Source organism: Nyctereutes procyonoides, unplaced genomic scaffold (genome assembly GCF_905146905.1).
Source record: "Nyctereutes procyonoides isolate TBG_1078 unplaced genomic scaffold, NYPRO_anot_genome, whole genome shotgun sequence".
NCBI classification, from domain to species: domain Eukaryota; kingdom Metazoa; phylum Chordata; class Mammalia; order Carnivora; family Canidae; genus Nyctereutes; species Nyctereutes procyonoides.
The window spans coordinates 34,752,434-34,778,979 of NW_026575043.1; the positions used below are offsets into that span (position 1 = coordinate 34,752,434).

At 48.2% G+C, this 26,546-nt stretch overlaps 1 protein-coding gene across 1 annotated transcript; it reads left to right on the top strand.

Moving 5' to 3' along the window:
• Positions 1-209: 209 nt before the first annotated feature.
• Positions 210-24,927, top strand: UFD1 (ubiquitin recognition factor in ER associated degradation 1). Its single transcript, XM_055322472.1, has 12 exons — positions 210-352; positions 3,465-3,597; positions 3,981-4,013; positions 7,007-7,128; positions 10,727-10,857; positions 13,018-13,090; positions 17,041-17,109; positions 17,921-17,986; positions 18,255-18,302; positions 19,020-19,108; positions 20,053-20,134; positions 23,961-24,927. Exons 1-12 carry the CDS (start codon positions 350-352, stop codon positions 24,033-24,035), a joined length of 924 nt encoding a protein of 307 aa, XP_055178447.1. The 5' UTR covers positions 210-349; the 3' UTR covers positions 24,036-24,927.
• Positions 24,928-26,546: the final 1,619 nt, after the last annotated feature.

Genomic DNA, 26,546 nt, shown 5'->3' on the forward strand with positions numbered 1-26,546 from the left:
AGAGTGGGCCCACGAAATTCGTCTGCAGGGGAGTACTATAAAAATGTGATTTAAAATAATTATAAAAGTTATTCTAGAGCAGACAAAAAATTAGGAGGGGGTATTTCAGTATATACTCCAGGAAAGTTTTAGGCCCTAGCGCCTTTGCCTGCTCTTTCTCTTTTTGCCGCCCACCCCTGTCTGCCGCACCTCCCCCGGTGTCGGTTCGGGCACTTCCGGTGAGCCTCCCAGGGCGTCGGAGCGGAAGCAGCGGCGGCGGCGGAGGCGGCGGCTGCGAGCGGAGGGTCGGCGGGCCCCCGTCCAAACCTTCTCTGGGCGAAGCGGCGTCTGCGAGGCAGGGGTGTCCACCATGGTGAGAGCGGCTTGGCAGGGGCTGGCGGCTGGGGGCCCGGGCCGGGCGGCGGGCTGGCGGACCGGACGGCCGCGGAGATGCCGAGTCACCTCGGCCGGCAGCAGCCGGACCCTTGACCACGGTCGGCCTTGACTCGTCTCCGCGGGTCCTCGGCGCGCAGCGAATTTCCTCTCAGTTGGACTTAGACCCCGGGAGGGTGAAAAGGAGCTCCCGACGGTGTCGCGCTCTCACGGGTCTCCCAAGGGCTAACTAAGGACGTAACGGGTTTCCGTGACACCGAAGTAACTGAAGGGTGGCCGGGGGCGCGGGGGCAGAGTCGGGGCCCCGGGGCGGGGACCCTTCGCCCTCGCCCCCGGGCCTCGGCGCGGTCCTCGGGGGCCGTGCCTCTGGTTAGGCCGCCTTTGGCCACTGAAGCGATTCAGGAGAGAGAACAGTAGTAGCTAGATTTTGCTGGTGCTTTTTTTGCTTCACAGCTTTTAACACCCACAGTCCCTGATTAAATCGTATCTCACTGAATCCCTCTCGTACCTTTGGAGGCCAGGACCATGAAAAACACCAAGATTTAAAGAAGTTGGTAGTTGACTCGAAGTCAGACAAGTAGGGACTGGAAATTTGAGGCCAAATCCGTCTGGCCGCAAAGCTTGGTCTCCTAGCCTCAATCAGTGTCACTTTGTTTATTTTAGCAAAAAAAAAAAAAAAGAAGAAGAAGAAGAAATGGTTATTGAGTCTTATCCGAAAGTGACATCCGTTTTCTGTCCTTGTGGAATCGTGTTTCCATTCTCAAGTTCATCCACTTAAAGACGTTGAGAAAGGTCTAGGCACTGTGATAAGGCTTTGGAATATAAAGGAGAGTAGGACTCGGGGTAGGGAGCAGCTGGGAGGGGCACAAGGTCAGGCTCCTGGGTGGATTGAAGGCAAATTGTTAAGGGTGTTAAATACTTTGGGGCGATTTTCTTATTTAAGGAGGAACGGAAGCAAAGAAAAAAAATGGCTTAGGTGGAGTGGTGTAGTGAAAGGCCCAGAGAAGCCCCCCCCACTCCCCCTCTACATCTCCCTTCACATCTGTTATGCCTCTGGCAAGACTGCAAGAGTTCTGCTTAAAAGGGGGGACAGAGGCTTGAAAACTACTACACTAAAGCTCCCAGGGATTGAAGAGCCATTTGAGATTTTAAGCAGGAACATGCTGTGTTTATATTTTAGGAATACCGCAGATTCATCTTGCTAATTTTGGAATGGCTTAGTAAACGACCTTTTCAGTTGATGGCTTTCCCTCTATTTAATGTACGCTTGGAATCAAGTCAAGAAATATTTGCCTATTGTGAGACGTTTTTTTAAAATGTATAAAAAACACAAATTTGCCATCTTAATCATTTTTAAGGGTAGATTGTGTAGCGTTAACTATATTCACATTGTTGTGTATTGAGTGTCCAGAATTTTTTCATCCTGTAAAACTGAAACTGTACCCATTAAACAAGTCCATCATTTCCCCTCACCTATCTCCTAGCAACCAACATTTTACTTTTTCTCCCTGTGTATTTGACAACCCTAGGGACCTCATAAAAGTGAGATCATATAGTATTTGTTTTTTTGTGATTGGCTTATTTGCCTGGGCATAACGTCTTCAAGGTTCATCCACATTTTAGTATGTGATACGATTTTCCTCTCTTTTAAAGGCCGAATAATATTCCGTTGTGTGAGTGGACCACATTTTTTTAGCCTTTCATCTGTTGACGGACACTTGGATTGTTTCCAACTCTAAGCTTTTATGAGTAGTGCTGCTATGAACTGCAAACATTAGACAAATAATCTTTTCGAGAGCCTACCTTCAGTTCTTTTGGATATATACCCTATTGTGCAATTTTATATGGGGGAGGGGCATCATGGTAACTTTGAGAAGACTCCAGATTGCTATGTAATGTGTTTTCTTTTCTTTTTTTTTTTTTTTTAAGATTTTATTTACTTATTCATGAGAGATAGAGAGAGACAGGCAGAGGGAGAAGCAGGCTCCATGCAGGGAGCCCGATATGGCCTCAATCCCGGGTCTCCAGGATCATGCCCTGGGCCAAAGGTGGCGCTAAACTGCTGAGCCACCCAGGCTGCCCTGTAATGTGTTTTCTAAGCCTCACCATAATCCACGTGTGAAGAACTGGTGTATTTAATCTTTTTGGTGGTAGCATGTCTTGGCTTATTAACATGAGGGAGTACCTCAGTGTAACAACATGAGAGCACCTTTGTGAGGCACCAGCCCAGATCCTGGGCAAAGCAGGGAAGGTTCCTGGAACAAGGAGAGGATGGTCATGGAAGCCGGGGGAGGGGTAGAGACCCCTCATGCCTACTCTTCCTGCATCCTGGGATACCATTCCCTGTTTTTTACCTGGCTCCCTCCTGGCATTCAGGTCTGTGCGGAATTCCTTCCTGACCACCCATTTAAAACAGCATTCCCAGGAGCTCTCTGTCCCTTACCCTGTCTTGTCCTTAGAGCATTTATCAACCCCAGACATGCAGGCATTTTCTCTTACTTGTTTCCCTTGTCTTGAATGTCAGCTTCTCCAGGGCTGGTGTGCCTGTTTTGTTAGTGAGCACACATCATAGAGTAATATCTTGCTAGTGCTTAGAGCAGAGCCTGGCAGATAGTGGGCACTCAATAAATAGATGTGTTTCGTTTAATTAACGAAAAGAGGGAAAGTTCCGTGGGCGGAACCCGGTGTGGCAGGCATAGGAGATTGCAGGGCCATCGGTAAGCGATCCCTGAGGTATGTGTGAGGTCTGACCTGGAGCCTTGGGTGAGGGGTGGGAGACTGAAAGAGGTTAATGACAGGTGTGATGGGGCCAATTGTATATTTTAGTAGGATTGCACTTTCTAAAAGTAGTGGAATTGAGATGGGAGGGATGAGACTGGGCAGGTATGTAGAAAGATTTGAGATTCACCGTGCTACCAGGAAGTACTTTAGGCAGACTGTTCTGGTTCATGGAGATGTTGGTGCGAGAAGTGGTGCGTCTACTCTTTGAGGACATTCAGCAGCATTAACTGCCCTAACTTGTGTGGACTTTCAATGGGAAGAAATGTGCCTTTGTTTTGTTCTAACTCCAGCATCTCTTTCCTTCCTTGTAGTTCTCCTTCAACATGTTCGACCACCCGATTCCCCGGGTCTTCCAGAACCGCTTCTCCACGCAGTACCGCTGCTTCTCCGTGTCCATGCTTGCAGGGCCTAATGACAGGTCAGATGTGGAGAAAGGAGGGAAGAGTATGTGCTCGTTTTTATTTTGAATAGTAACCTTTCCTGCCCTCCGCCCACAGTACTTATATAGTCTTCAGTAGCCCTTGTTTTGCATGTGTAACCAGAAGCTAGTTATAGTGAAAATCTTACTTGCCCTAGACTTGCTAAGGGGAGGACTGGGGGTGGGAGGGAGAGTTCTGATTATGATTAGATTTATGGCTGATGGCCATTTGGCTCCCCACAATGAATTACAACAAGTAAAATTCCTCATAAAAGATCATTATGAAATTCTGGCTATTTCACAAATTCCATTTAGTATGTTTTAAAGACATGACAGAAATTTAATTTTGGTTTTTGTTCTGCCTTTTTAATTTTATTTTCTTAATGTTTCTTAAATATTCTTTCCACAGTAATTATGCCACCCTCTGCCCTCGATCAACTCAGTAAGTATTCTCTCCATGACTAGGGAATTTAAATACGGACATCAGAAACTTGGCACATGCTCTTCAGTATGTCCAAGTATAGGTAACCTTCTCCGTGTCTGGTTGGCATTTGTCCCTGGAGGGTGCGTACTAGGCTGGAGAGCTTGGCCTGCAGATGCTCCAGTGAGTGGCCAGCTGTCTAGGCTGGGGCCAGTGAGTACTCACTCTGGGTCCCTCCCCTATGAAGAGGGCTCTATCCTTTTTACCTTCCCCCCCACACACACAAATATGCACCTTATTCAGATCCCATTAGGACTAAAAGAAAGTTCGAGACTGTTGCTTTTCACCCTATTGAGGCATCACCCTGATGCTATCACCTGGGTTCACTAGGTTTTCTCCTAAAGAAGACAATGGGCTCCCAGGAGGATGCCATGTGGCAGGCTTCTCATCTCCTCCCCAAACATGTTTCCTTAGCTCCAGGCACAAATTTCTAGCTCTGTCTGCCCCATTGCATTGAAAAGCACATCAAAAATTGAGCTATTGTCTTCTACCCTAGACTCTGCCCCTCTCATCAGATACTTTCTCTTTTCTCAATCCTTTATCCCATGAGGAACCTCATGACCCCAGCCATAGGCACAACCAGTGGCTTTTGAGAGTCAGTGGTCTTTCTAGTGTGAATTCTTCCCATGTGAGGCAGGAGATGGTGGAAGCCACCAGAGGGCAGTTCCACGCTTGGCGTCTCATACATGTGGGGCAGCACTGTAGAGAAGGGGCATGGGTCCACTATCATTCCAGCTTGGTCTTTGCACCTGGCTATAGACTAGTGACTTGGCCTCTGAACTTTAGTGTCCTCATATTTATTTTATTTATTTTTTATTTTTTTAAAGATTTTATTTATTTATTCATGAGAGACGCAGAGAGAGAGGCAGAGACACAGACAGAGGGAGAAGCAGGCTCCATTCAGGGAGCCCGACATGGGACTCGATCCTGGGTCTCCAGGATCACGCCCTGGGCTGAAGGTGGCGCTAAACCGCTGAGCCACCCAGGCTGCCCGTGTCCTCATCTTTAAATAGGGACACACGCACCTGTCCATCAAAGCTTCTGTGTGACAGGAGTACCTCCCCTAGATGGTACCCTGTGGTATGTGCATAAATAGCCCAAGTCCATGTGATGCCAGTAAGGCAGGAGGTGGCCTTTAGCCAGCAGGGCTAAAGTAAAGCAGCAGCAATGACTACGACCCAGTGAAGGCCCTTTAATTCTGGCCTCTGCACAGCCAGTGGGTTAATAGAGCTTTCGGGTTCATAGCCCCATCATAGAGGAGGAAATAAGGCCTCCCAGAGAGCCTGCCTTTCCGTTTGAGCTGACCCAGGAACTGAGTGTCCCATGTGACTCTTGGTTCAAGCATCTGAGAAGAGACTCGGATTGAGACAGTGGGACTTAGATCAGTGTTCAAATCTTTTAAGTTGTGGAAGGAACTTTGTCCAAATAAAATCTTACAGAGAGTCTTCATTTATAAAAGGATTACTGCTGTATTTGGAGGAGGTGAGGGGGTGCAGAGGGCTCAGGAGCCCCAAGTCACTTCTCTAAATCAGAAAATGCTGTGTGAAAACCACAGCAGACTAAGGAGCACAGGGGTTTCTTCCAACCGCAAGAATCTTGGATCTTTGGCTAGAGCCTGACCTGCTTCGCCCTGACTGACCACCATCCTCCTTCACGACTCCATAGCCGAGAGGTGCGCTGCCCTCTGGGCCCTTGGCCACTGTACTCCAGCATCCAGGTCACCCTTGGTGATGGGGGAGGATACCCATACCTGCTTCTGCCACTTCTGGAGGCTCTTCCCCCATCTGTGGCTGCCTGCCCAAGCTTCTTACTTGATCTGCAGCACCATAATTTTTAGAAAGACCCCAGGAGGAGTACCTTCTGCTACTGAACAGGGTTTTTGCAGCCATATTTGCTTAAAGTGACAGGCTAAAGTGGGCTTCTGTGGTTAAGCCCCAGTGTCATTGCTCCTGGGCTGCGTGGTTCTGGGCTTCTTGCTGACTGGGCATGTTAGTGCCCTGTAGATAGAAGGAGTGACAATAGTCCTTACCTCACTGGTCTCGAAATAGTAAGTGAGAGCCTGAAACATGGCAAACTTGTCTGCATCAGTCTGTCCCAGACCCCTCTCCCAGGTCCCCGACTCTCTTAGGTCCTCCTGTTCCACGTTGCCTGCCCCTCCTGCCCTCCTGGGTCAGCCTGCCTGTAGTCTTGTTTGCCTGCCTCCTGCTGTCCCTGCAGCCTCATCTCAGGACCACTAGCGCAAGGGGATATGCTGTGTCATGACCTTGCAGAGAGCCCGCATTGCTGAATGCTCCCCCACTGCGTGGTGTCTGGCCTCTCTCCTCCCGATTACACTCTCCTGCCTCTCTCTCCTCCCGATTACACTCACACCCTTGTTTTCAGTCTTACACGATGAGCAGCCATTCCCAGACTGGCTGGGCTCCCCGTGCCTCCATGCCTTTGTTCGGGCTGCCTCCTCTCTGGCCATCCCTCCCTGGCAGTCTTGCCCAGAACCCACACGGTGTTCTGTCAGCATGCTGCCTCCCCCACACCATCTTGCCCATAGCACTGCAGCGTCTCTGTGCACGTGTTTCTTTCTCACCTTTCTAACTAGAAACCTGCAGGTGGGGATTTTGTCCGGCACATGGTTGGCAATTACATTAACTCATTTATTTGTTAGTGACTTGCCATTTTTTTATACTGGAATTTCAGAAAACCTCGAGTGTAAGCTGGTACTGTGTCCCTGGGTCACCAAACATTCCTGAGCTCTGGGCCAAATGATGTGCACAGGGTTGGGGGTGGGCAGGCACCCAGAGGCCTAAGCGCCTCATGGGTCTGAGTCTCAGCTCTGGGGAGCAAGACTTTGTGGAGCCACAGTGGACACCCAGGGAGGCTGATTTTCAGAGGAACGCATTTGGGAAATAGAACTTCCCCTTCACGGTAGCTGTGCCTCTCATCCTCTTTCTTCTTTTTAGGCCGACTCAACATTACCTATCCCATGCTGTTCAAACTGACCAACAAGAACTCGGACCGCATGACGCACTGTGGTGTGCTAGAGTTTGTGGCCGATGAGGGCATCTGCTACCTCCCACACTGGGTGAGTGGGGCCGTGCCAGTCTCTGAGAGTCTGTGGCCTGTCTCAGGATTGGGGTCCTGTAGGAGGGCAGCTCCCAGCATGTATGATGGCTACAAGGAGGGGATTCAGAACAAGGCTCTGCGGGCTGGGGCATGGCTATTTCTTGACAGATGATCAGCTCATAGCCCAGAAACCACAGCCATGCTGTTTACCTACTATCTCCTGGGTAAGGCTTTCATGAAAATAGTAAAGCAGGAATATTTTTGAAGTGGACTGAGTACAGGATTTTAGATTTTAACACATCTACTCCCCGCTTCTAGTTTTTCCCCAGTTCTATTGTGTGTGTGCATGTGCATGCGCTTAGATACTTCTCTGTAACTGAGTCTTTCCAGAGCACATCATTTCCTTGCTAAGGAAACAAAGCCTCTCTTTTTGCCTTCAGACTTTCTCTTGAGCCTGGGTCCTTCCTGAGTGCTAGCCTCTGCCAGCCTCTTCCCCACAGGAATCTTGCACTCCCATCTCGCTTGCTGCCTGGCCTGGACTGTGTTGTTTTCCAGCCCCAGTCCCCCAGGGAGGTCTTACTCATGCCACAAAGCCCAGACTTAACTTGCTTCCCTGTTCACTTGCCCTCCCCAGCACTTGCTGCTCACTGCCTTATTGTCTTGTGGGTTTACAGGTGCCCTTCATGGGCCTGAGGCCTTGTCCTACACTCATCAGATAGAGTGCTGTGGGTGGCTGAATGGTGGGGCACTGACAGTTTCCCAGGGCTATTCTGGATCCTCAGAGCCCCTCTGTGACCTTTATGAGGTGGTAACACTGGAAAGAACTGTACCTTAAAAGTGCACTCTCCAACCCATAGACATAGAGTTTGGGGGACCTCTTGTCCAGACTCTTAGACCATTTTGGATCAGAAAACTAATTGTATCTCTTTTGCTGAGAAATAGTTATCCCCTGGGAAGCTTCTTAAGATAGCATGGCCCTGCCTCTCTCTGAGCTGGCCTTGCAGCTCTTGGCTACAGTAGGTGGTTGCCTGGGATTTCCCAGCTGGTGCTGCAGAGCCGGCCTAAGGATCTTTCCACCCGCAGTGGATATGTGAGCAGGTGCCTTCTGTTAGCTCCTTGGTGGGCTCCATCCCACTTGGAGCTCTCAGGCTTCTTCAGGGTAAGTTAGCCTAGAACAGATGCTGGCCTTTCTCTTAGCACCTGAGGCCTCACCTGCTGGCCTAGATGAAGATCCCTGCCCAGGACCACTGGGAGTGTGTGGATGCCTCCTGCGGGGTCCCCATCATACTACCTATGCTCCATGGCCAGTACTGGCCTGCAGGGGCTTGTGCACACAAGGAAGGGCCAGACCTGGAGCAGGCCTCCTCACTGCCGTCCACCAGCTGTTTCTCTCCACAACTCATGTCTGAGCCTGCCACAAGAAGGTGACCTGGGCTTGTGCCCTTTCTCCTTGAGCTGCCAGTGGGCTGTGTCCTTCCTCCAGCCATCAGTTTTTATTTGCTGGTTTCCTAAGGGAATGTGAGCTTGGGCTGCAGGAGGCTGACTTCCAGGCTTAGAGCACTTTCTGTGAAAGCGTCCTTCTCCAGGGGCACCGAACATCCAGTTACCAAGTCTGTCAGCCTGCCTGTAGCATCTGGTGGAGTGACCACCCCAGCCTGATGAGCACCCTTCAACAAGAGTGTGTCAGGACCTCTGCAGGTCCCTGCTCACCCTGCAGCTTCACTCATGACCTCTGCCCACTTTGGCCATGGCCTTCTTTCTTACCAGCATCCTGTCTGTGGACTCTTAGAGTCACCTCATAACTAACTGCCTCCGTGGAGCCTCTGTGGGCAGCACCACTGTTGGCAGTGCCAACTGGGTGAAGTGTTCTCGGAAGGATGTGACACCTGGGACTGACTCGGTGTGGGATGGGGCCAGGGAGTGGGGAGCAGTGACTGAGGAGCCGAGGTCAGCTGTAACCTGGTCACTGTTGAACCAGGGTTGGGTGTGCAGAGGCTTGCTCATGCAGTTCTTTTTGTTTTTTTTGTTTTTAGTAGTCTGTACCCAACATGGGGCTCCAGCTCAGAACCCCAAGATTAAGTCACATGCCCTACCAACTGAGCCCACCAGCTGTCCCTGGTTCTCTCTGCTTTTATTTTTTATTTATTTTATTTTAAAGATTTTATTTATTTTTTTTTTAAGATTTATTTATTTATTTATTCATGATAGATATATAGAGAGAAAGAGAGGCAGAGACACAGGAGGAGGGAGAAGAAGGCTCCATGCCGGGACCTCGACGCGGGACTTGATCCTGAGACTCCAGGATCACGCCCTGGGCCAAAGGCAGGCGCCAAACCACTGAGCCACCCAGGGATCCCCAAGATTTTATTTCTTTATTCATGAGAGAGACAGAGAGAGAGAGAGGCAGAGACACAGGCAGAGGGAGAAGCAGGCTCCATGCAGGGAGCCCCATGTGGGACTCCATCCCGGGACTCCAAGATCATGCCCCAGGCTGAAGGCGGTGCTAAACCACTGAGCCACCCAGGCTGCCCTTCTCTCTGCTTTTATATGTTTGAAGTTTTCTTTAAGAAATTATATGTTGGCAAATCGAACTCCAATAAAAAGAATATACAATAAATAAAAATTTAAAAAAGAAACTCTAAGGGGTCCCTTGGTGGCTCAGTCAGTTAAGTGGCTGACTCTTGATTTTGGCTCAGGTCTTGATGTCAGGGTCATGAGATCAAGCCCTGTGTCGGGCTCCATGTTCAGTATGCATTCTGGTTCCTCTCCCTTTCCCCCTTCCCCTGTTTATACTTACGTGGGTGCTCTCTCCCAAATAAATAAAGGAAAAAAGAAAGAAACTCTAAAATAAGACAAAAAAACCATTCCAAGACATGCAAGGTTTTTCATTTCTAGCCTGCCCTCCTTGTCTCAGACCCCTGAGTGTCAGCCTTGTTGTGGTATCTTGACTCCTGCACACCAGGTATTCACAGGCCTGTGTTTTTCTTTCTCTATCTTGTTCCTCAGCCAGCGTCCACTACACAGAGTGGTTTCATAGAGATGTGGGGGTGTCTTACCAGTTTTCTGTGACCCCCTGTAGCAGACCTCTGGGGACTTGTCACCACCCCTGTGCCTCAGCTGTAAGGCCATTCCATGTGAAATGAGCCCACTTGGTGACATGATTATCCTGTCTTCGTTGCAGCCCTGTTTGCCCTAAGACCTTGTAAGTTGGGTGTGGGACAGCTCAGTGGTATGGAAGGGTGAGCTTCCCTGGGGAAACACTGCCCCTAGGAGACCTGGAACTGGTGGTCATGCCTTCCAGGTGACCCTTCCAGTGGATCATGTTTTTTCAGAGGCTGGTAGAGACACAATGCCTACTGAAGCCACCTGGGTAGCACCCTGAGACCTCCTTCCTTTCATGTCTTTGACTTGTTTGCCATCTTGCTTTTTTCCTTCCTCCTAACATCAAATCACAATTAAATTACCTGTCCTCAAGTCCTCATCTCAGGTTCCTCTTCCAGGGGCCCAAGGAAGAGGCTATCTGAATGTCAGACTTGGGCCTGCTGTGTGTGTTTGGATGATGCTCATGCTGGCCATTTGATTTCCAGGAAGCTCATGTAGCCTTCTTCTTCCTTTAGATGATGCAGAATTTGCTGTTGGAAGAAGGGGGCTTGGTTCAGGTGGAGAGTGTCAACCTTCAAGTGGCCACATACTCCAAATTCCAGCCTCAGAGCCCTGACTTCTTGGACATCACCAACCCCAAAGCAGTGTATCCTTTTGAGATAAGAAGGGTTCTTCTGGACAAAGGAAGGGTGTGCTGGCAGTCTGTAAACAGCGAGCTCTTTGTTGAGCATGTGCCTACTTTGGGGAATCACACATTTGTTTATGATTGAAGTTGTGATTTGAGAATAATGGTGGTCAGCCAGCATGTTCGCCCTAGCCTGGCCCTGGCTCTCAATAAGCATGCTGGGTGCTCGATGGGCCTCACCTGGTTGCTCTCCAGACACTTCCTTGAGGGCAAAGTGGAACCCTCCCCCCAAGGGACTAGGGCACCTGGCACAAAACTCAGTGTGCTGTGGTGAAAGGAGGCTGGCTACTCTTCCTCTAGACCCTAACCTGGGGGATCCCTGGTGCCCCAGCTCAGCTATGAACCTGACTTAGCCTCTCCTTTTACCCAGGGTTAGCGCTTTTCACTCAAACCAGTGGGGAACATGACACAGTACATTTTCTGTCAGCAAGAGGAAAGAAAAGATTTTAGATTTTAGTAGCTTTTGATATGTTCTCTGAACATAAGCTAGACATGTGTATTGATAATTTAAGGAGTAACTAGTGTGGGCAAGGAGCATGCTGTGTGTGATCTGTGGTCTAGACCTCTGCCTTGAAGGCCCCAGCTTAGCTTGTGGGATCATCTTATAGAGCAGTCACTCCACCACCTGTTTTTTATTTATTTATTTATTTTAAACATTTTTTTTTTTTCTTAAGATTTTATTTATTTATTCATGAGAGACGCAGAGAGAGAGGCAGAGACATAGGCAGAGGGAGAAGCAGGTTCCATACAGGGAGCCTGACGTGGGACTCGATCCCAGGTCTCCAGGATCAGGCCCTGGGCTGAAGGTGGCGCTAAACTGCTGAGCCACCCGGGCTGCCCCACACCACCTGTTTTTTAAAAGGGTTGAAAAAACACAATTGAAAATTACAGATAGGTAGACAGTTAAAAAAAATAATAAAAGCTGCATCCACTCTCCTTACTTGTACTGTCCTCACCCCAAACCCAGGAGCAAACCAGCCATGTCCTGGGTGTGGGGAGCTGTGTTGAGTCTTGCAGAGTATATCTGTGGATGAGCCTGTTGGGTCTCCTGTGACTGGGCCCTGTACAGGGTGGGGTTTTAGGCAGCTGTGCTCATGGCACTCGTTTTGGATGCTTCCCATCTTGCAGGCAGGAGGTCATCCTGTGGCAAGGTCTGCTTGTCTGGCTGGCAGTGCCCAGGAGTGTCTGCCTCTGTGACTGCAGCCTCTTAATGAACTTCTTCTGGATTTTCACTTGTGTCTTGGTGCAGACTTACAGATTGTTTTCAGAGGCCATTTCTGTAGGCATGGTTAACTCTTCAGCCTGTGGAGAAAGAGTGTCAATTTCGGCAGCTGAGAGGCAATCTGGTATTCCCTGGAGCCACGGTGCATGTTTGACCATTCTATTTAAAATACCTGAATTGACGATGATGTGGTTAAAATATTCCATGTGATTAGGCCGTACTCCCTTGCCTGGGCATTTGGGCTATTCAGTGTTTAAGAAATAATTATTATTTACTATTAGAAAAAAAGCTTACAGGTTACTTTTTCCTTTTCCATTTTTATTTTAGTTTTTATTTTGGGATATACCCCTAAAGTTGGATTACCACCCAAAAGATAGAAACAACAAAAGTGTCAAAGAGAACATCTTTGGTTTTTGAGGGGGCCTATTCATGATTCTCTTGGTCTTTTTTTCTCCCACGTTCCCATAGTATTGTTAAGATCAATTTGTTCAGGTGTAGTTTACAGTAAGACGCACAGTTTGAGGAGTTGACGAATGTGAACACCCATGTAACCAAAACATCTCCATCTTTCCAAAAGCTCCTCTGTGCCCTTGCCTGGCCATCCTCGCCCAACCTCCCACTGCTTCCCACCCCTCAGAGAGCTATCTTTCTTGAGGGAGTACTTTGGCGGGTTCTTTCCCTCAGTGGTGTTTGTGAGATTAACTCATGCAAGTAGTTCACCCTTTCTTACTGCTGAGTAGTATCCCACTGTATCAAAGCCGTGTGCTTCAGTACAGCCTGGTACCTGTCTGCCAGGTGTACTTCGTGACAGTGACCATCTAATCCAGACCCCTCATGGAACTCGCCTCAGATTGAAGGTGCTCATTTTGCCATGTTGCCTTGACAGTGTGTGTCTGCAGGTTAGAAAATGCCTTGAGAAACTTTGCCTGTCTGACCACAGGGGATGTGATTGCCATCAACTATAATGAGAAGGTGAGTGTGTCCACCATGGAGCCAGCAGGGCCTGGAGCCCAGTCAGCAGAGGTCACATCTAACGAGGACCTGCCGTGTTCATTCTGGGGTTTGAATGGGGGGTTCTTTTTTTTTTGAAAGATTTTATTTATTTATTCATAAGACAGAGGCAGAGACATAGGCAGAGGGAGAAGCAGGCTCCATGCAGGGAGCCTGATGCGGGACTTGATCCTGGGTCTCCAGGATCATGCCCTGGCCTAAAGGTGGCATTAAACTGCTGAGCCACCCAGGCTACCCGAATGGGGGTTCTTTTTAAGCAGGGTATGCCTGGCTTTTACCATGATTGCTTCCTATTGTTTGCTTTTTTAAGTCTCTGTGGGTTCATGTTTAGAGCCTAGTAGTAATTCATTCAGCAGCTCTGTTTCAAGAATTGATTGATGGTGTTTACAGGTGCCTGAGCTTAATGTTATTAATCACATGTCTTTTGCCCATGGTGCCCAGGGTGCTGATTTTTGCCTCCGTTAGAAAGCTCTCCACCACACCCATCATCTGAGCTCATCCCTTTGCTAGTCTTTGGGGATGCAGAAACAAAGTAGCCTGAGTCCTTGTCCTTGTCTTATTCCTCCCTTGGATAGGAAGGGGCCCTGCCATGTGCTCCAAGTGCTGTGAGGCACAGGGGAAGCAGAGCCTGGCTCTGCCTGAGGACAGTGTCACCTGAAGTCACTTCTCCTTCTCATGGGAGCACACGTCCTCTTCCCCTGTTTCCTGCAGCTTTGGTTTTCCCTCAGTAGTTCCTCTGGTACATAAGTCTTTTGGGTCCAAACATCACATATGCTTATCCATGATTCTGTGCTTCCCAACTGTCTGGACCTAGACAATTTAGCTGTAAAGTGAAATGCCAGCTTTCATCCTTCCATTTCTCATTTATCTCATGTATAAGTGACACAAAGTTCAAGACATTATCCACCTCCCCATTATCCGTGGTTAACAAACTGGGAAAAGATGTAATAGTTGGTAAGCCTGCTCATAACCCATCCTGCCACGGGCATTGAGCATGGCAAGTGTGGATCCCTCGTCTATGGTGACAGTGGATGTTGACTGTCCTGGAGCTGCTGCCAGGGCAAACCTCCTGGTGCTCAGGGGTGACCACAGCTCCTGCCTGGCTTTCCCTGAGGCCACCTCTCTGTTCTGTCATACTCTCTCGTCCCATCAGGGGCTTGGGCCCTCACAACTGAGAATAGGTGCCTGTGGTTCAGCTAGTCGCTTCCTCCATGACAATGTAGGGATCCAGTGTGTTCTCTTGAGTTTCCTTCTATTTGAGGCATTTGTTACTGAGAGTCCTTATTTTTCAATTTTGTGGGTTTTGAATCACACTTTTATATTTTTTTCATAAACTAAGAAGTAATCTCATTCCTTTTATCTTTGTGAGGAACATTTTAGATACTCTCCACCTTAACTGAATACTTGAAGCTTTCATAATTCATTATGGGCCCCTTAGTGTTAGTGTTCTTTCTTTTTTTTTTTTTTATTTTTAAAAGATTTTTATTTTATTCATTCATGAGAGACACAGAGAGAGAGAAGCAGAGATGCAGGCAGAGGGAGAAGCAGGCTCCATGCAGGGAGCCTGACATGAGACTCGATCCCGGGTCTCCAGGATCAGGCCCTGGGCTGAAGGCAAAACACTAAACCACTGAGCCACTCGGGTTGCCCAGTGTTAGTGTTCTTAACATTAAGGTAATAACGCTGAATATAACCCAAATTTACAATAAAAGACAATATTGAAATTTCTGCACTAGAAGGTAAGCTACATAGAATATACATAGAATTGAAATGCATGTTTGGACTTCTACTTTTGGAGGTATGGAAGGCTAGATACTCTAAAGAGCCCTTCTGATAAAACCCAATTAATTTTAGGATAAAGTCTAGATTATGACTGCATTGTTGGTCTTGCTAATAAGAACATAGAAGTTTTTCGAGAATATCTCACAGGATAGTACTGAGTGCAAATGACCATGTCAGTGCTTTAGCGGGAGACCTGAACTGGAGGCTTCCACATTAATGTGAGACCCTTAAAGGGGTTTAAATAGACCCAGAGGTGGATGTTGTCCTCATCCCAGGAGAAGGAACCCAGATTCTCCCTGGGAAAAGCAGCCTGTTTAGTTAAGCCCTCAGGATTGCTGTAGATGGAACAACCAAACAAGAACTCATAATAAAACCATCACACACCCAAGTAGAGACAATAAAAGCAGAAATAATCCCTTTAAGGGAATCAGTATTGGCATTTCACATGCAATCATAAAGTAATTATGTATAAAACACTCAAATTTTTTTAATGGAATCACAAAATTTAGCAATTAACAAAAGACTACCAAAAATAACTAGAAAGATTTGAAAAACAGAGTTAAATAACAGCTGACAAAGAATTCATGAAATGAAAGCTAAATCTGGAGAAGTGCCTTAGAATTCTACGCAGAGAATCAAGTCCAAGAGCATGGGGGAGATAGGGGTATCCTGAGAAATGTACACGTACTCAGTGAAAATGCCAGCAAGAAAGAATGGAGGAGTGGTGATGTTTGAAGAGAAGGTTAAGTGAACTTGTTTTAGAGCTGGCCTTTAGCCCACAGTTCCAGGGAGTATACATCTGTCACACAGGATGAGTTGCAGACGCTGAATACCAGCTACAGAGAGGTAAGCAGAGAGAAGGTGCTTTAAAAAACAGCAGCCGTGATAGCCCAAAGAGCAAAATACAGTAGACCCTTGGGGTTGCCCCAGTCCTGCACAGTGAAAAATCTGTGTACAACTTGTCACTTGCCAGAACTTCACTACCAGTAGCCTACTATTGACCTAGAGCCTTACCACCAGCCAGTGAACACATAGTGTATATTATATGTGTCATGTACTATGCTGTTACAGTACAGTAAGCTGGAGAAAAAAATGTTACTAAGAGTCACAAGAGAAAATACATTTAAGGTACTAGACTGGAAAAAAAAAATCCCTGTGTGGGTGGACCAGCGCAATTCAAGTCCATGTTGTTCAAGGATCAGCTGTATCTTCAAAGGCTGACAGAAAGTAACTCACCAAAGCCATCTTCATCCTTAAAGAATGAAGGCAAAATCAAAATATTTTCTAATAAACGAAATCCAAGTGAGTTTATTTACCAATGGAATTTCAGAAGCAGTGTCTTAAGGAATAAGCAGTATTCTAGAACACCACCCAGGCGTCCCAGCCTTCTGGACTTTTTTATGTTTGTTACATATTTGAGATTATTTTGGACACACAGCAATATAACTGTTTTTTTAACTTACTTTCCTATTGGCTGAGTAGTATTCCACTAGTTTCTGTAATTTTTTTTTATATATGAACAAATATCTATTGATAGGTATTTTGAGCATGCGCTATTAGCAGTGTTGGAGCAAGCCTTCTTAGGATTTTCTCTTTGGGTGTTTCGCTAATTATTTACTTATAAATTCCTAGAGGGACACCTGGGTGGCTCAGTGGTTTAGCGCCTGCCTTTGGCCCAGGGCGTGATCCTGGAGTCCCAGGTCAAGTCCCACATCGGGCTCCCTGCATGGAGCCTGCTTCTCCCTCTGCCTGTCTGTCTCTCATGAATAAATCAATAAAATCTTTTTTTTTTTTTAAATAAAGGAATAAATTCCTAGAAATGAACTTCCTGGAATAAAGGTTGTGTTTTTTTGCAATTTGATACATAGCTACCCTGTGTGATGTTAACCACATAGAGGGAACAGCCTCTGCTGAGTGATGGGCAGGCATCAAAGCAGCCTCCCACCCCCCTACCCCCCACAAAGGCAGCCCCCTTGTCACAGCAATATGTGCAGCAGGGGGATGGTGTCACGGAGGTGAACAGTGTGTCTGCAGGAGCTAGGTAGGGAGCAGCAGTAACATGAATGATGACAGCCCCCTCCCCATGCTGCCACAAAACCGTGCTACTGATTTTTGTTGTTTTCCCACAGATCTATGAACTGCGGGTGATGGAGACCAAGCCTGACAAGGCTGTGTCCATCATTGAGTGTGACATGAACGTGAGTACCTCGACGCTTACAGTGCATTTGGGTCAGGGGAAGATGGGCAGTTGATGAACCCTGCAGGCCAGTGCCCCATGAGGGTGTCATGCAGCCCCTGGGACTGTTTAGGTGAGAGTGAAGGAAGTTGATGCCAGAACGCCTGCGAGGAGGTTGTTGACCTGGTGACACATCTCCAGCCAAGAGAGGTGGCTGCACTCACCAGCATCACGGATGTGCTGCAGCATGGATATTCTGGAAAGTTAAGGAAGCTTATTCAGCTGTGTAGGAAGAAACTACTGGTTGGTACATACAACAGCCTGGTGGGTCTCCAGGGAATGCTTCTGAGCAAGAGAGGCCAGTCCCAAAAGGTTATATTCTCTCTGGTTCCATTTGTATTACATCCTTGAAATTGGCGAGGCTTTAGAAATGTAAGACAGGTTTGGTGGTTGTCAGGAGTTAGGAGAAGGCCAGGAGAGAGGCACGTGTGGTTATAACAGGACAACTCAGAGAGGTCTCTGGGAGGTTGGAACAGCCTAGTATCTCGACTGGGGGTGGACAATGACCAATACTTGTGAAAAATTGGAAGAACTTAACTGGGAAATCTGAATAGGAGGGCCAGATGGTGCCACTGCTGCTTATCTTGGTGGTGATACTCTGATTTTATAAAACGTTACCATTGGGAAAATTGGGCAGAGTATATAGGGGCAGCTTTCTGTTGCATCTTTTAACAACCACATATGACCCTGCCGTTGTCTCAGTTAAAAACAAAAGCTAAGGGAGCCTAAGTGTCCCATATCTCAAAATTATTCTTTTCATCTCGGGACCACAGGTGGACTTCGATGCCCCACTGGGCTATAAGGAGCCTGAGAGACAAGTCCAGCATGAGGAGTCAGCTGTAAGTTCTGCCCAGCGGCCCTCCCCGGCCCCAGCACTGTTTGCCCCCTTCAGTAACGGGGCCTCTGGGAGGGCGTCCTGGGTGGGTCTCAGCAGCCAACTTGAGTTTGGCTTCTGCTGGTGCTGACATGGTCACATGTCCTGCTCCTGGGGAACAGTGTGTCCCAGCTGTTGGGGGTGCAGGGATAGCAATAGCAATGAGAAGCCCAAGAGAAAAGCTGGAGTGTCCCTGCTGAGAGGCTCATCACCTGTTTTTCTGTTCCCATCAGGAGGGTGAAGCTGACCACAGCGGCTATGCTGGAGAGCTGGGCTTCCGTGTGAGTACCAGGCCACACGTTTTACTTTCTATGCTCCTGCCGTGCCATCTGGGGACCTCTGCAGGGATTGGACCTCTGGGTTTCTGTGCATGCACATATCTGGCACTATTTCAGTTACATGGCCTTTTACATTCACTTTCTCCTGGAATCCTAAAGGCAGGCCCTGATTTTTCTTCTCCTTTTGAAAATTTCTAACCTACCAAGTAGAACACATGTATATGCTTCTCTTCAATTCACTAGATGTGGCCCCATTTGCTTTATTCTCTGAGAACATGACCTGCCAGCACCGCGGCCAGCCAGGCTCCCTGGGAAGCAGGTAGAGATGGCTAGTGCACTGGCATCTGGGAGCTGGGACGCAGCAGAGGAATCATGACTAGAAAGTGGAGCTGAGCTGTGGGGCAGTTGCAACAGAGGCCTTAGCCCACCCCTGGACCCCGAGCTGGGTGGTCCTGCAGAGGCTGGAGCCAAAACTTTGAATCTGTCCTTTAACTACTGGCTGTCCTTGTAGGGTGGTTGTGCTTGGGCCAGGAGGTTCCTTTCATCTCACATCAGTCCCCTGAGGGACCGAGCGGAAAGTTCTTGTCTGTCAGGAAGTGAGGGTTTCAGTCCTTAAGGGGTCTGGACTACACCTCCCAGCACACATCCTGGCTGCAGTGTCTGGGCACAGGGCACGTGTGCTCGCTAAGCTCTTGCGCACTCTCCTGCTCGCTTGTCTAGGCCTTCTCCGGCTCCGGGAATAGATTGGACGGGAAGAAGAAAGGTGTAGAGCCCAGCCCCTCCCCAATCAAGCCTGGAGACTTTAAAAGGTAGGTCTTGCTCTGGCTCTGCCTCCACTGTGATGCTTTGTCCTCCTCCAAGGAAGCTCCCCGCCAGATTCCTGGGGTGGGGCCACCTCACTCTAGCTCTGGAGACGAAGTCTGGACCAGGGAGGCTGGCGTGTGGATGAATGGCACCCCTCCTGCTCTCCTGGGTGGGCTGCACTACCACCAGAGCAGGCGTTTCCCGGTGCGCGTTGGTGAGGGAAGGATACTGGTGCCCTGCCTCATCCGCCAGGCCTCTCCCACTGCAATCTAGCCTCCCTCCATCCCTCCTGCTCAGCCTCCGCCTGCCCCCAGGTGCTCCCTAATCAGCTTGCTCTCCTGTTTCACATTTTCTGGTTCCTGTTTAGTAATCTCTTTTTCTATTTTGTGACTTCTGATAATTGATCAAGACCCCATTATGTAGACTTCCCTCAGACAGGAGGCAGGAGCTGCCTTAAGGTGTTGGTTTACCATTTGGCTTAGGGACTCTCAGAGGAGGTTTCTTGCTCGGATGGCTGTCATGGACGTGGTAGGGATGAGATATGTCACCTGTCTGCTGTGTGTGAGAGCAGAGGGAGAACACTGCAAGTGTGGTTTTTACCCAGACTCTTAAGAAAGAGTGTAAGGAGTTTAGTGAGAAGCCCTGCAGGGTCTATGAGGCTACAGGACAGAGATGGTGAGGGCCCCTCAAGCCTCCAGGTGGCCCCTCACTGCAGGCCATGCACTAAGTCAACAGGCCTCTGCTCCATTTGCCTTCTGGTTACTTCAGGAAGGTTGCTGGGGAGTGCCATAGGGCTGGCTCGAGGCCAGAGTGGGTACAGCAGTAAACCCCAGAGTGAGTCACCAGGGCCACACTTGTCTCTCTGCTTGACTTTCTCTTGATTGGCAGGAGCAAATTTTAATGTTTTTATCCTGCAACTAACATTCTTCTTTCTTTCTCTCTTTCACAGAGGAATTCCCAACTATGAATTTAAACTTGGTAAGATCACTTTCATCAGAAATTCACGTCCCCTGGTCAAAAAAGTTGAAGAGGTGAGTTTATTTCACTGGTAATGAGAAGTTTTGTTAGTGATGACTGGAAAGTTCTTTCTATTCTGAATGAGGCTTTTTATGTTACATTTTTCCCCATGCCTGGAGCCCTCCTCTCCCTGGTACCCTGATTGTCCTGTGTATGCAGTCCATAGCTCTAGTGTCACCTGGTAGCTCACAGAGCCCTGACCCAAGTGCCAGGCTTCATGTTGGTGCTTTATATTTAATTATTTAATCCCCAGCACGGTCCCTTGAAGTGGCTGCTCTGATCATCTGCATCTGCATTTTTACAGATGTGAGCGTGGAGGTGAGGGCGTCCAGAGCACAGGAGCAAGCTCCTGACCATTACATGGCTGCTGCCTCTGTGCCACCCACACTCTAGAAATGGCCTCCACTGAGACCTGAGGGGAACAGCCTCCTCTGGCCCAGGAGTTCCCCTGTAACAGGAAGGGAGGGCTGCAGGTGGGGACAGGTGTTGGCAAAGGGTAGGTTTCTACTTTGCAGGTATTTCTTCCCAGTGTTAGAAACCGGCTCAGAAAACCCAGCACACCCTACTGCAGATGGTCCACCCCACCTCGCAGCCATGGCCATTGTGCTATGTATTTCTAGAACTTTTACACCCACCACTCTCCTGGTTCCTTTTTTCAGATGGTCATTCTCTTAAGGATCTAGAGTAGGCTAGAGGGCAGATGATCTGTGAGCCCATTCAGGATGGGCTGCTAGATAGGATCAGTCACTGGCTAGCTCCTGACTGCAGGGCCATCAAGCAGCCTCTTCCCCTCTACCTGTGGGGTGGTCGGGGATAGAGGCCAGAACACTGTCTACACCTTTCCTACCCCTTTACAGTCCACCGTGGCCTTAATGTTCCTCCAACTAATACAGTGTTGGGGAACTTCCAGGCTTAGAGGAAAAGTGTGGTCCTGTGAGACCTCAGCCTCTGACTCCTCTGTGAGTGCCTTTCCAGTCCTTTGCCAGCTACAGTCTGGGGCTTGCTGCCTCGGGCCTAGAGGCCTCAGTCGGGGGCTTCTTCCAGGCTGACTTGTGACCTGCCTGCTGGAGATGCGGGAAAAGGAAGGGAGGCTGGCAGGCACAGCTGGAGCTGTTTAATTTATAAGTACTCAAGAAGAAATGCATGGCTAACGGTGGGATCAAAGGCACATGCTTAGCTCTACCCCATCCTGAACCCCTACTAAAGCTGTGGTGGAAGGATAATAAGGTAATAAGGACATTGACGAGAAGAGGAGGCAACTGCTACAGAACTTTGAAAGCCCAAGAACAGGATGATGAGTGGTAACTGACCTCACAGGCCATGGGAAGCTGCATCCTGAGCTTCCTGTGGGGAAAGCCGGGAGGCAATTGGTGTAGATAGTAGAGCTCTGAAAGGTACCTCTGGAAATGGGGAGCTAAAGATGGAATGTGTGTTACAAGGAACTTAGAACCACAGCAGCCACCCCTCCTTCCTGCTAGGGCTTCACCTGCCTGACCCTAGGAGAAGGCTGGAGGCTCATCTTCTGAAAGAAGCATCCCAGCAGATCCCTAGACCGGGGCCATCAGTCCAGTGGATAGCAGAACTGAACTAAAAGAATGAGTGACAGTTTGCATCCTGAACATTGTCACCCTTGGTGTCCTTCCCTTGCTTAGCTCCCTCACACTTCCTGCCAGGGTTGCTCATTGCAGTTGGAGGAGCTTTCTGTGGACAGTCTGACAAGCCCTGGGGAATGTCCCAGCCAGCTCACCCCAGTGTGGAGACTGCAGTCAGAAAGTTTCTACTTTCTGAAGAGTTCTGAAAAGAGATGAGAGAAACCAAAGGATCAGGAACCATCAAGGAAATAATTTCCACAAATGGAAGGGCCGGAGTTTGCGGCTAAGAGGACGACCCCTGAGTGTCCAGCACCATGAATGAAAATAGCCTCCTATCAAGCAGAGAAAAGATCCTAAAGCTTCCAGAAGGAGAAAAAAGGTTGTACCACAGATTAAGAATGGCATCATTTTAGTGCAGGACACAGGAAGCTAGGAGATGACGCAGTAGCGTCTCCAAAATTCTGAGAGAAAACCCAAAAAATTCTGTACCCAGCTCTTATGGGCTGAATTGTGTTCCCCCAAATCCTGTTTTGAAGCTCTAACGCCCAGCACCTCAGGTATCTTGAGACCAGGCCTTTATAGAGGTGATTCTGTTAAAATGAGGCCAGTAGGGTACCCCTAATCCAGTCTGACTCTTCTTCTAAGAGGAAAGTTGGATGTACAGAGGAGAGACTGTGTGAGAACACCACAAGAAGGCAGCAGTCTGCAAGCCAAGGAAGGCCTCAGAAGAAACCAAAACTGTCAGAACCTTGATCTTGGGCTTCTAGTTTCCAGAACTATGAGAAACCAAACATCTGTTTTTTAAGCCTCCCAGTCTGTGGTGTTTTGTTATGGAAGCCCTAGCATGCTAACACCAGTCAACCTGTCAGGGAAACATGTGAGAGTGGAAGAAGCTATTTTCAGACATACAGGATCTCACAAAAAGATACTCTTCAAGCAGCCTTTCTCAGGAAGCATTTGGAGAGTGTACCCAACTAAAACGAGGGGATAAAGTAGAAATAAGAAAGCCTTGGATCCAGGAAACAGGGAGCCCTGAAGCCATTCGCAGCACCAAGAGAATGGCCAGTGAGGTTGGGCAGCCTAAGACCCCAAGGAGAAACCCCTTCAAGCAGACAGAACCAGCAGGGTGCCTGCTGTCATTGAAGGTGTTCAGAAGAGAGAAACCAGACACCGGGCTATCAGGACAAACAGAAGGCCCTGCAGGAAAGGAAGACTGAACCGCTCAGCTATGACTCAAACATACACGGTTGCCACCACATAAGCCCTGTACGGCCCCGTCGGTGATGCCCTTTTCTGGGGCGGGGAGGGGAGAGGCAGGTGCAGGGGTACATATCGGGGAATGTGTAATCCTCCTCTTCCATGGAGAATGCCTCCGACTGACTAGCAATACATGCTCAGTAAAGACACTTGCTGTGGTGGCAAAATAGCTCGATAGGATGGTTCTCAGGGCTGGTTAGTGACCGTAATATTAAAAGCCTTAAAAATATGTGCGATTCTAAATTTACTTATTTACTTACTTAAAATGCAGTCCTTTTATGAAAGAATAACACTTCTAAGAAAAAAAATCAAGAGTTGTGTGCAAAAACATTAAGCTGCCACAGCAGCTTAATATACCACAAACTTGGAAGTAACATCCAGGGCAGCCCGGGTGGCTCAGCAGTTTAGCGCCGCCTTCAGCCCAGGGCGTGATCCTGGAGTCCCGGGATCGAGTCCCACGTAGGACTCCCTGCGTGGAGCCTGCTTCTCCCTCTGCCTCTCTGTGTGTCTCTCATGAATAAATAGGTAAAATCTTAAATTAAAAAAAAAAAAAAAAGAAGTAACATCCAATGATGGAAAACTGCCAGAATTCTCTGTAGCCTTTGGAGTATCTTAGCAGAGAAATTCATCAACTTGAGGCTTGGGAAGCATGAGAATTGGCCGGAAGTCTTCTTGGGTGGTAGAGTTACAGATATTTTTCTTTTGGGTGGGGGGGTGTATTTTATATTTTTTTACATTTTGAAAACGTAATGCTTCTGCAAAAGGATGTACATTCAACCTGAGAATAAAAGCTGTTGGTAGAGGCATAGTTGTGATTCTCTGGTTTCGTTTCTCGATTCAATAGATTATGATTTTTATTTCAAGGCCTTTCTTATTATGAATAATGTGGAAGTAAGGGAAATGGGTGGCTGGCACATGAGTCAACAGAATCAAGCATTTACTCTAAGGCTCCAAGGAGTTTCTGAAAATAGTATTTTATCTTCACACTCAGGATGAAGCTGGAGGCAGATTCGTCGCTTTCTCTGGAGAAGGACAGTCGTTGCGTAAAAAGGGAAGAAAGCCATAAGTTGGGACTCTTGGCTGATTGGAAAATAAAATAATCAATTGCAACATAATGGCTTTTAGTTACTGGCTCTGATGGGGATGAGACTGTTGCAGAGGATGTTGTCATTTTAGGTTTTGTTTAGAGTTACCTAAGAATTACCGAGTGTGACCTGGAAGTCAGAACAGTCAGACCTGGTGGTTGATTTTGGGAAGGAGAAATCTCACTCTGAGGTCCCACAGGCAACTTCCTCCTTGCCCCTTCTCGCTTTCAGCCCTTGAGGGGTGTTCCCACTGCCTTAGCCAAAGCAGAGTTCCCCAATTCCTGATAAAAACCAACGGAGGGGATGGAATTACTTTAACTTGAGGTTTCTCTTTTTTTCACTTATCCTTTGTTTTTCCAGGTCGATGGCTTAGAGTGTTGCCTCTGGCCTGGAAAAAAGTGGCTTAAATAGATATGTGCTCTATAAATAGTGGTTATCCCATTACTCTGGCTGCCGTTTAAGTGTAGATGGAAGGCTGTTTCTATTTTTATTTTACATATTTTCTTTTCCAAAAGAACCATTCTTCAGAAGGTGGATTCCTGATCTGAATACATTTCATCTTGTGTTTCGATTTTATATGGAAAAAACTAGCTTCTTAATCTACAGTAAACTTCATGATGAAGCACAAATATGAATATTAGAAAAAATAAGTGCTAAAGATACATTCCTCTTTTCTCCTTCCCTACCCCCACTCCCAGGTTTAATGTATTAAATTATCCAATGTTATGCTGGCCTTTTTTATTAGCATTAATTTGGTCTCAGATCATTTTCTATAATGTGAGATCTTTTGACACGTTAATTTAATCTCTTTTGTTCCTTGAAAATAATTTTACATCAAGAATTTCAAATAAAAACAGGCAATGATTAAACCTGGATTGCCTCTAAATGTTTGATTAAGGAATCAACATGGGTTGGTGTTTGGGCCACCAACCAGAAGCTGGAGGAAGACTTGCTTGTAAGTGTCCCTTGTTCCATCCTGCCATTAGAAAAGAGCTCCTCGGGGCACCTGGGTGGCTCAGTTGGTTAAGCGTCTATCTTCGGCTCAGGGCATGATCCCAGGGTCCTGGAATCAAACCCTGCATCGGACTCCTTGCCTCAGTGGAGAGCCTGCTGCTCCCCTGCTTGTGCTCGCTCACTCTCTCTGTGTCAAATAAATAAACAAACAAACAAACAAACAAACTTTTAAAAAAGAGAAGAGAGCTCTTCTGGGGGCTTTTGGAGAATATATGGAGAGATGAGGCTCTGACCCCTGCATTGGGGATGGTCAGCCTGAACAGGGTCTCCTCTTGGAGGAGGACTCCTGCTTAGAGATAGAGGGGTCCATGTCTTAACAGAACTTCAACAGTCAAGACGATGCTTCCTTCAGGATGCTGGTCCAGGGTCCACCCGTACGTCATAGATCGAGTATATGATGGTCACGCAGATTAGGCCAGGCTATGGCCCAAAAGGTCACTAATGATGGACAGGGTGTCAAGAGGCATGAAGCACTGCTATGACTTCCCTGATCCTCCATTAAGGAGTCTCTTTCAGTAGCTGAGGTAGAAGCCCTCCTTGGTGGGTAGGCAGCCTCCATTTGCAGGATCACATTGGCTAATGTGTCATTTGATGCATAATGAATATTACAGAAAGGCACGGACTGGTCTTGGGTTTTTGTCTTCCTCCCTAAGCAACACCTACGTGTATGCAATGAAACCATCCCTGGTCCTTTGCTTGAGCCACACTTCCTTCCCTAGGCCAGGAGCAGACCCTGTTGGGCTTCTGGTAGCAGAGGGGAGGGGCCATCCAGAGCAAACTTCTGGGTTATCCGTGCTGCACCCTGGTCTGCAGGCTTCTCCGTCTCCAAGCTTGGTCTGTGGCCAGCTTGGCCGGACCGCTGGTAAAGCGGCAGCCTCTGCCCCACCTCGAGGGCGTCTAACCCAGCCTCGTTCCCGGGGCAGGCGAGCAGCAGTTGTAAGGGGCTCCCCACAGGGAATTAAGTTCGTGGTTGGAGAACCACTGCATGGGTATTGCAGGGCTACTCTGCAGATCACCAGCCTCTGCTTTTATTGCCTCTTGTGCATCTGTCCTGTTTATAAATGTTCGGTGTCTTCCATACCTCGGAGTAAAACTTCACTCCTAATCCGACGTGCGAGGCACCCTACGCTGGCACTGCCCTGTCCTCTACCCCAGGTCACACCGGCCTCCACTTTTGACAGGCCCGGCTTCCATCGGGAGATCATCCGGTGCCCTCGAGCCTCAACTCCCACTGGTCCTGCCTGGCCACCCCCTCCACCCCGCCAGTGCCGCAGCCTCCGCAGCTTCGCCATGTGGAGTTGATGCTCATTGTGTGCTCACGGAAATGAACCCTATCTGTGCAGATTTAGTAAACCTGAAAATAAGCCTGGACTCCGTGGTTTCAGAAAGAGCTCACTTCGTGGCTGTGCCGCCTGGGAAGCCCGCCAGGCACCGGGCGGACTGCATTCCAGGCGTTGGGACCTCGGGACCTCCGCACA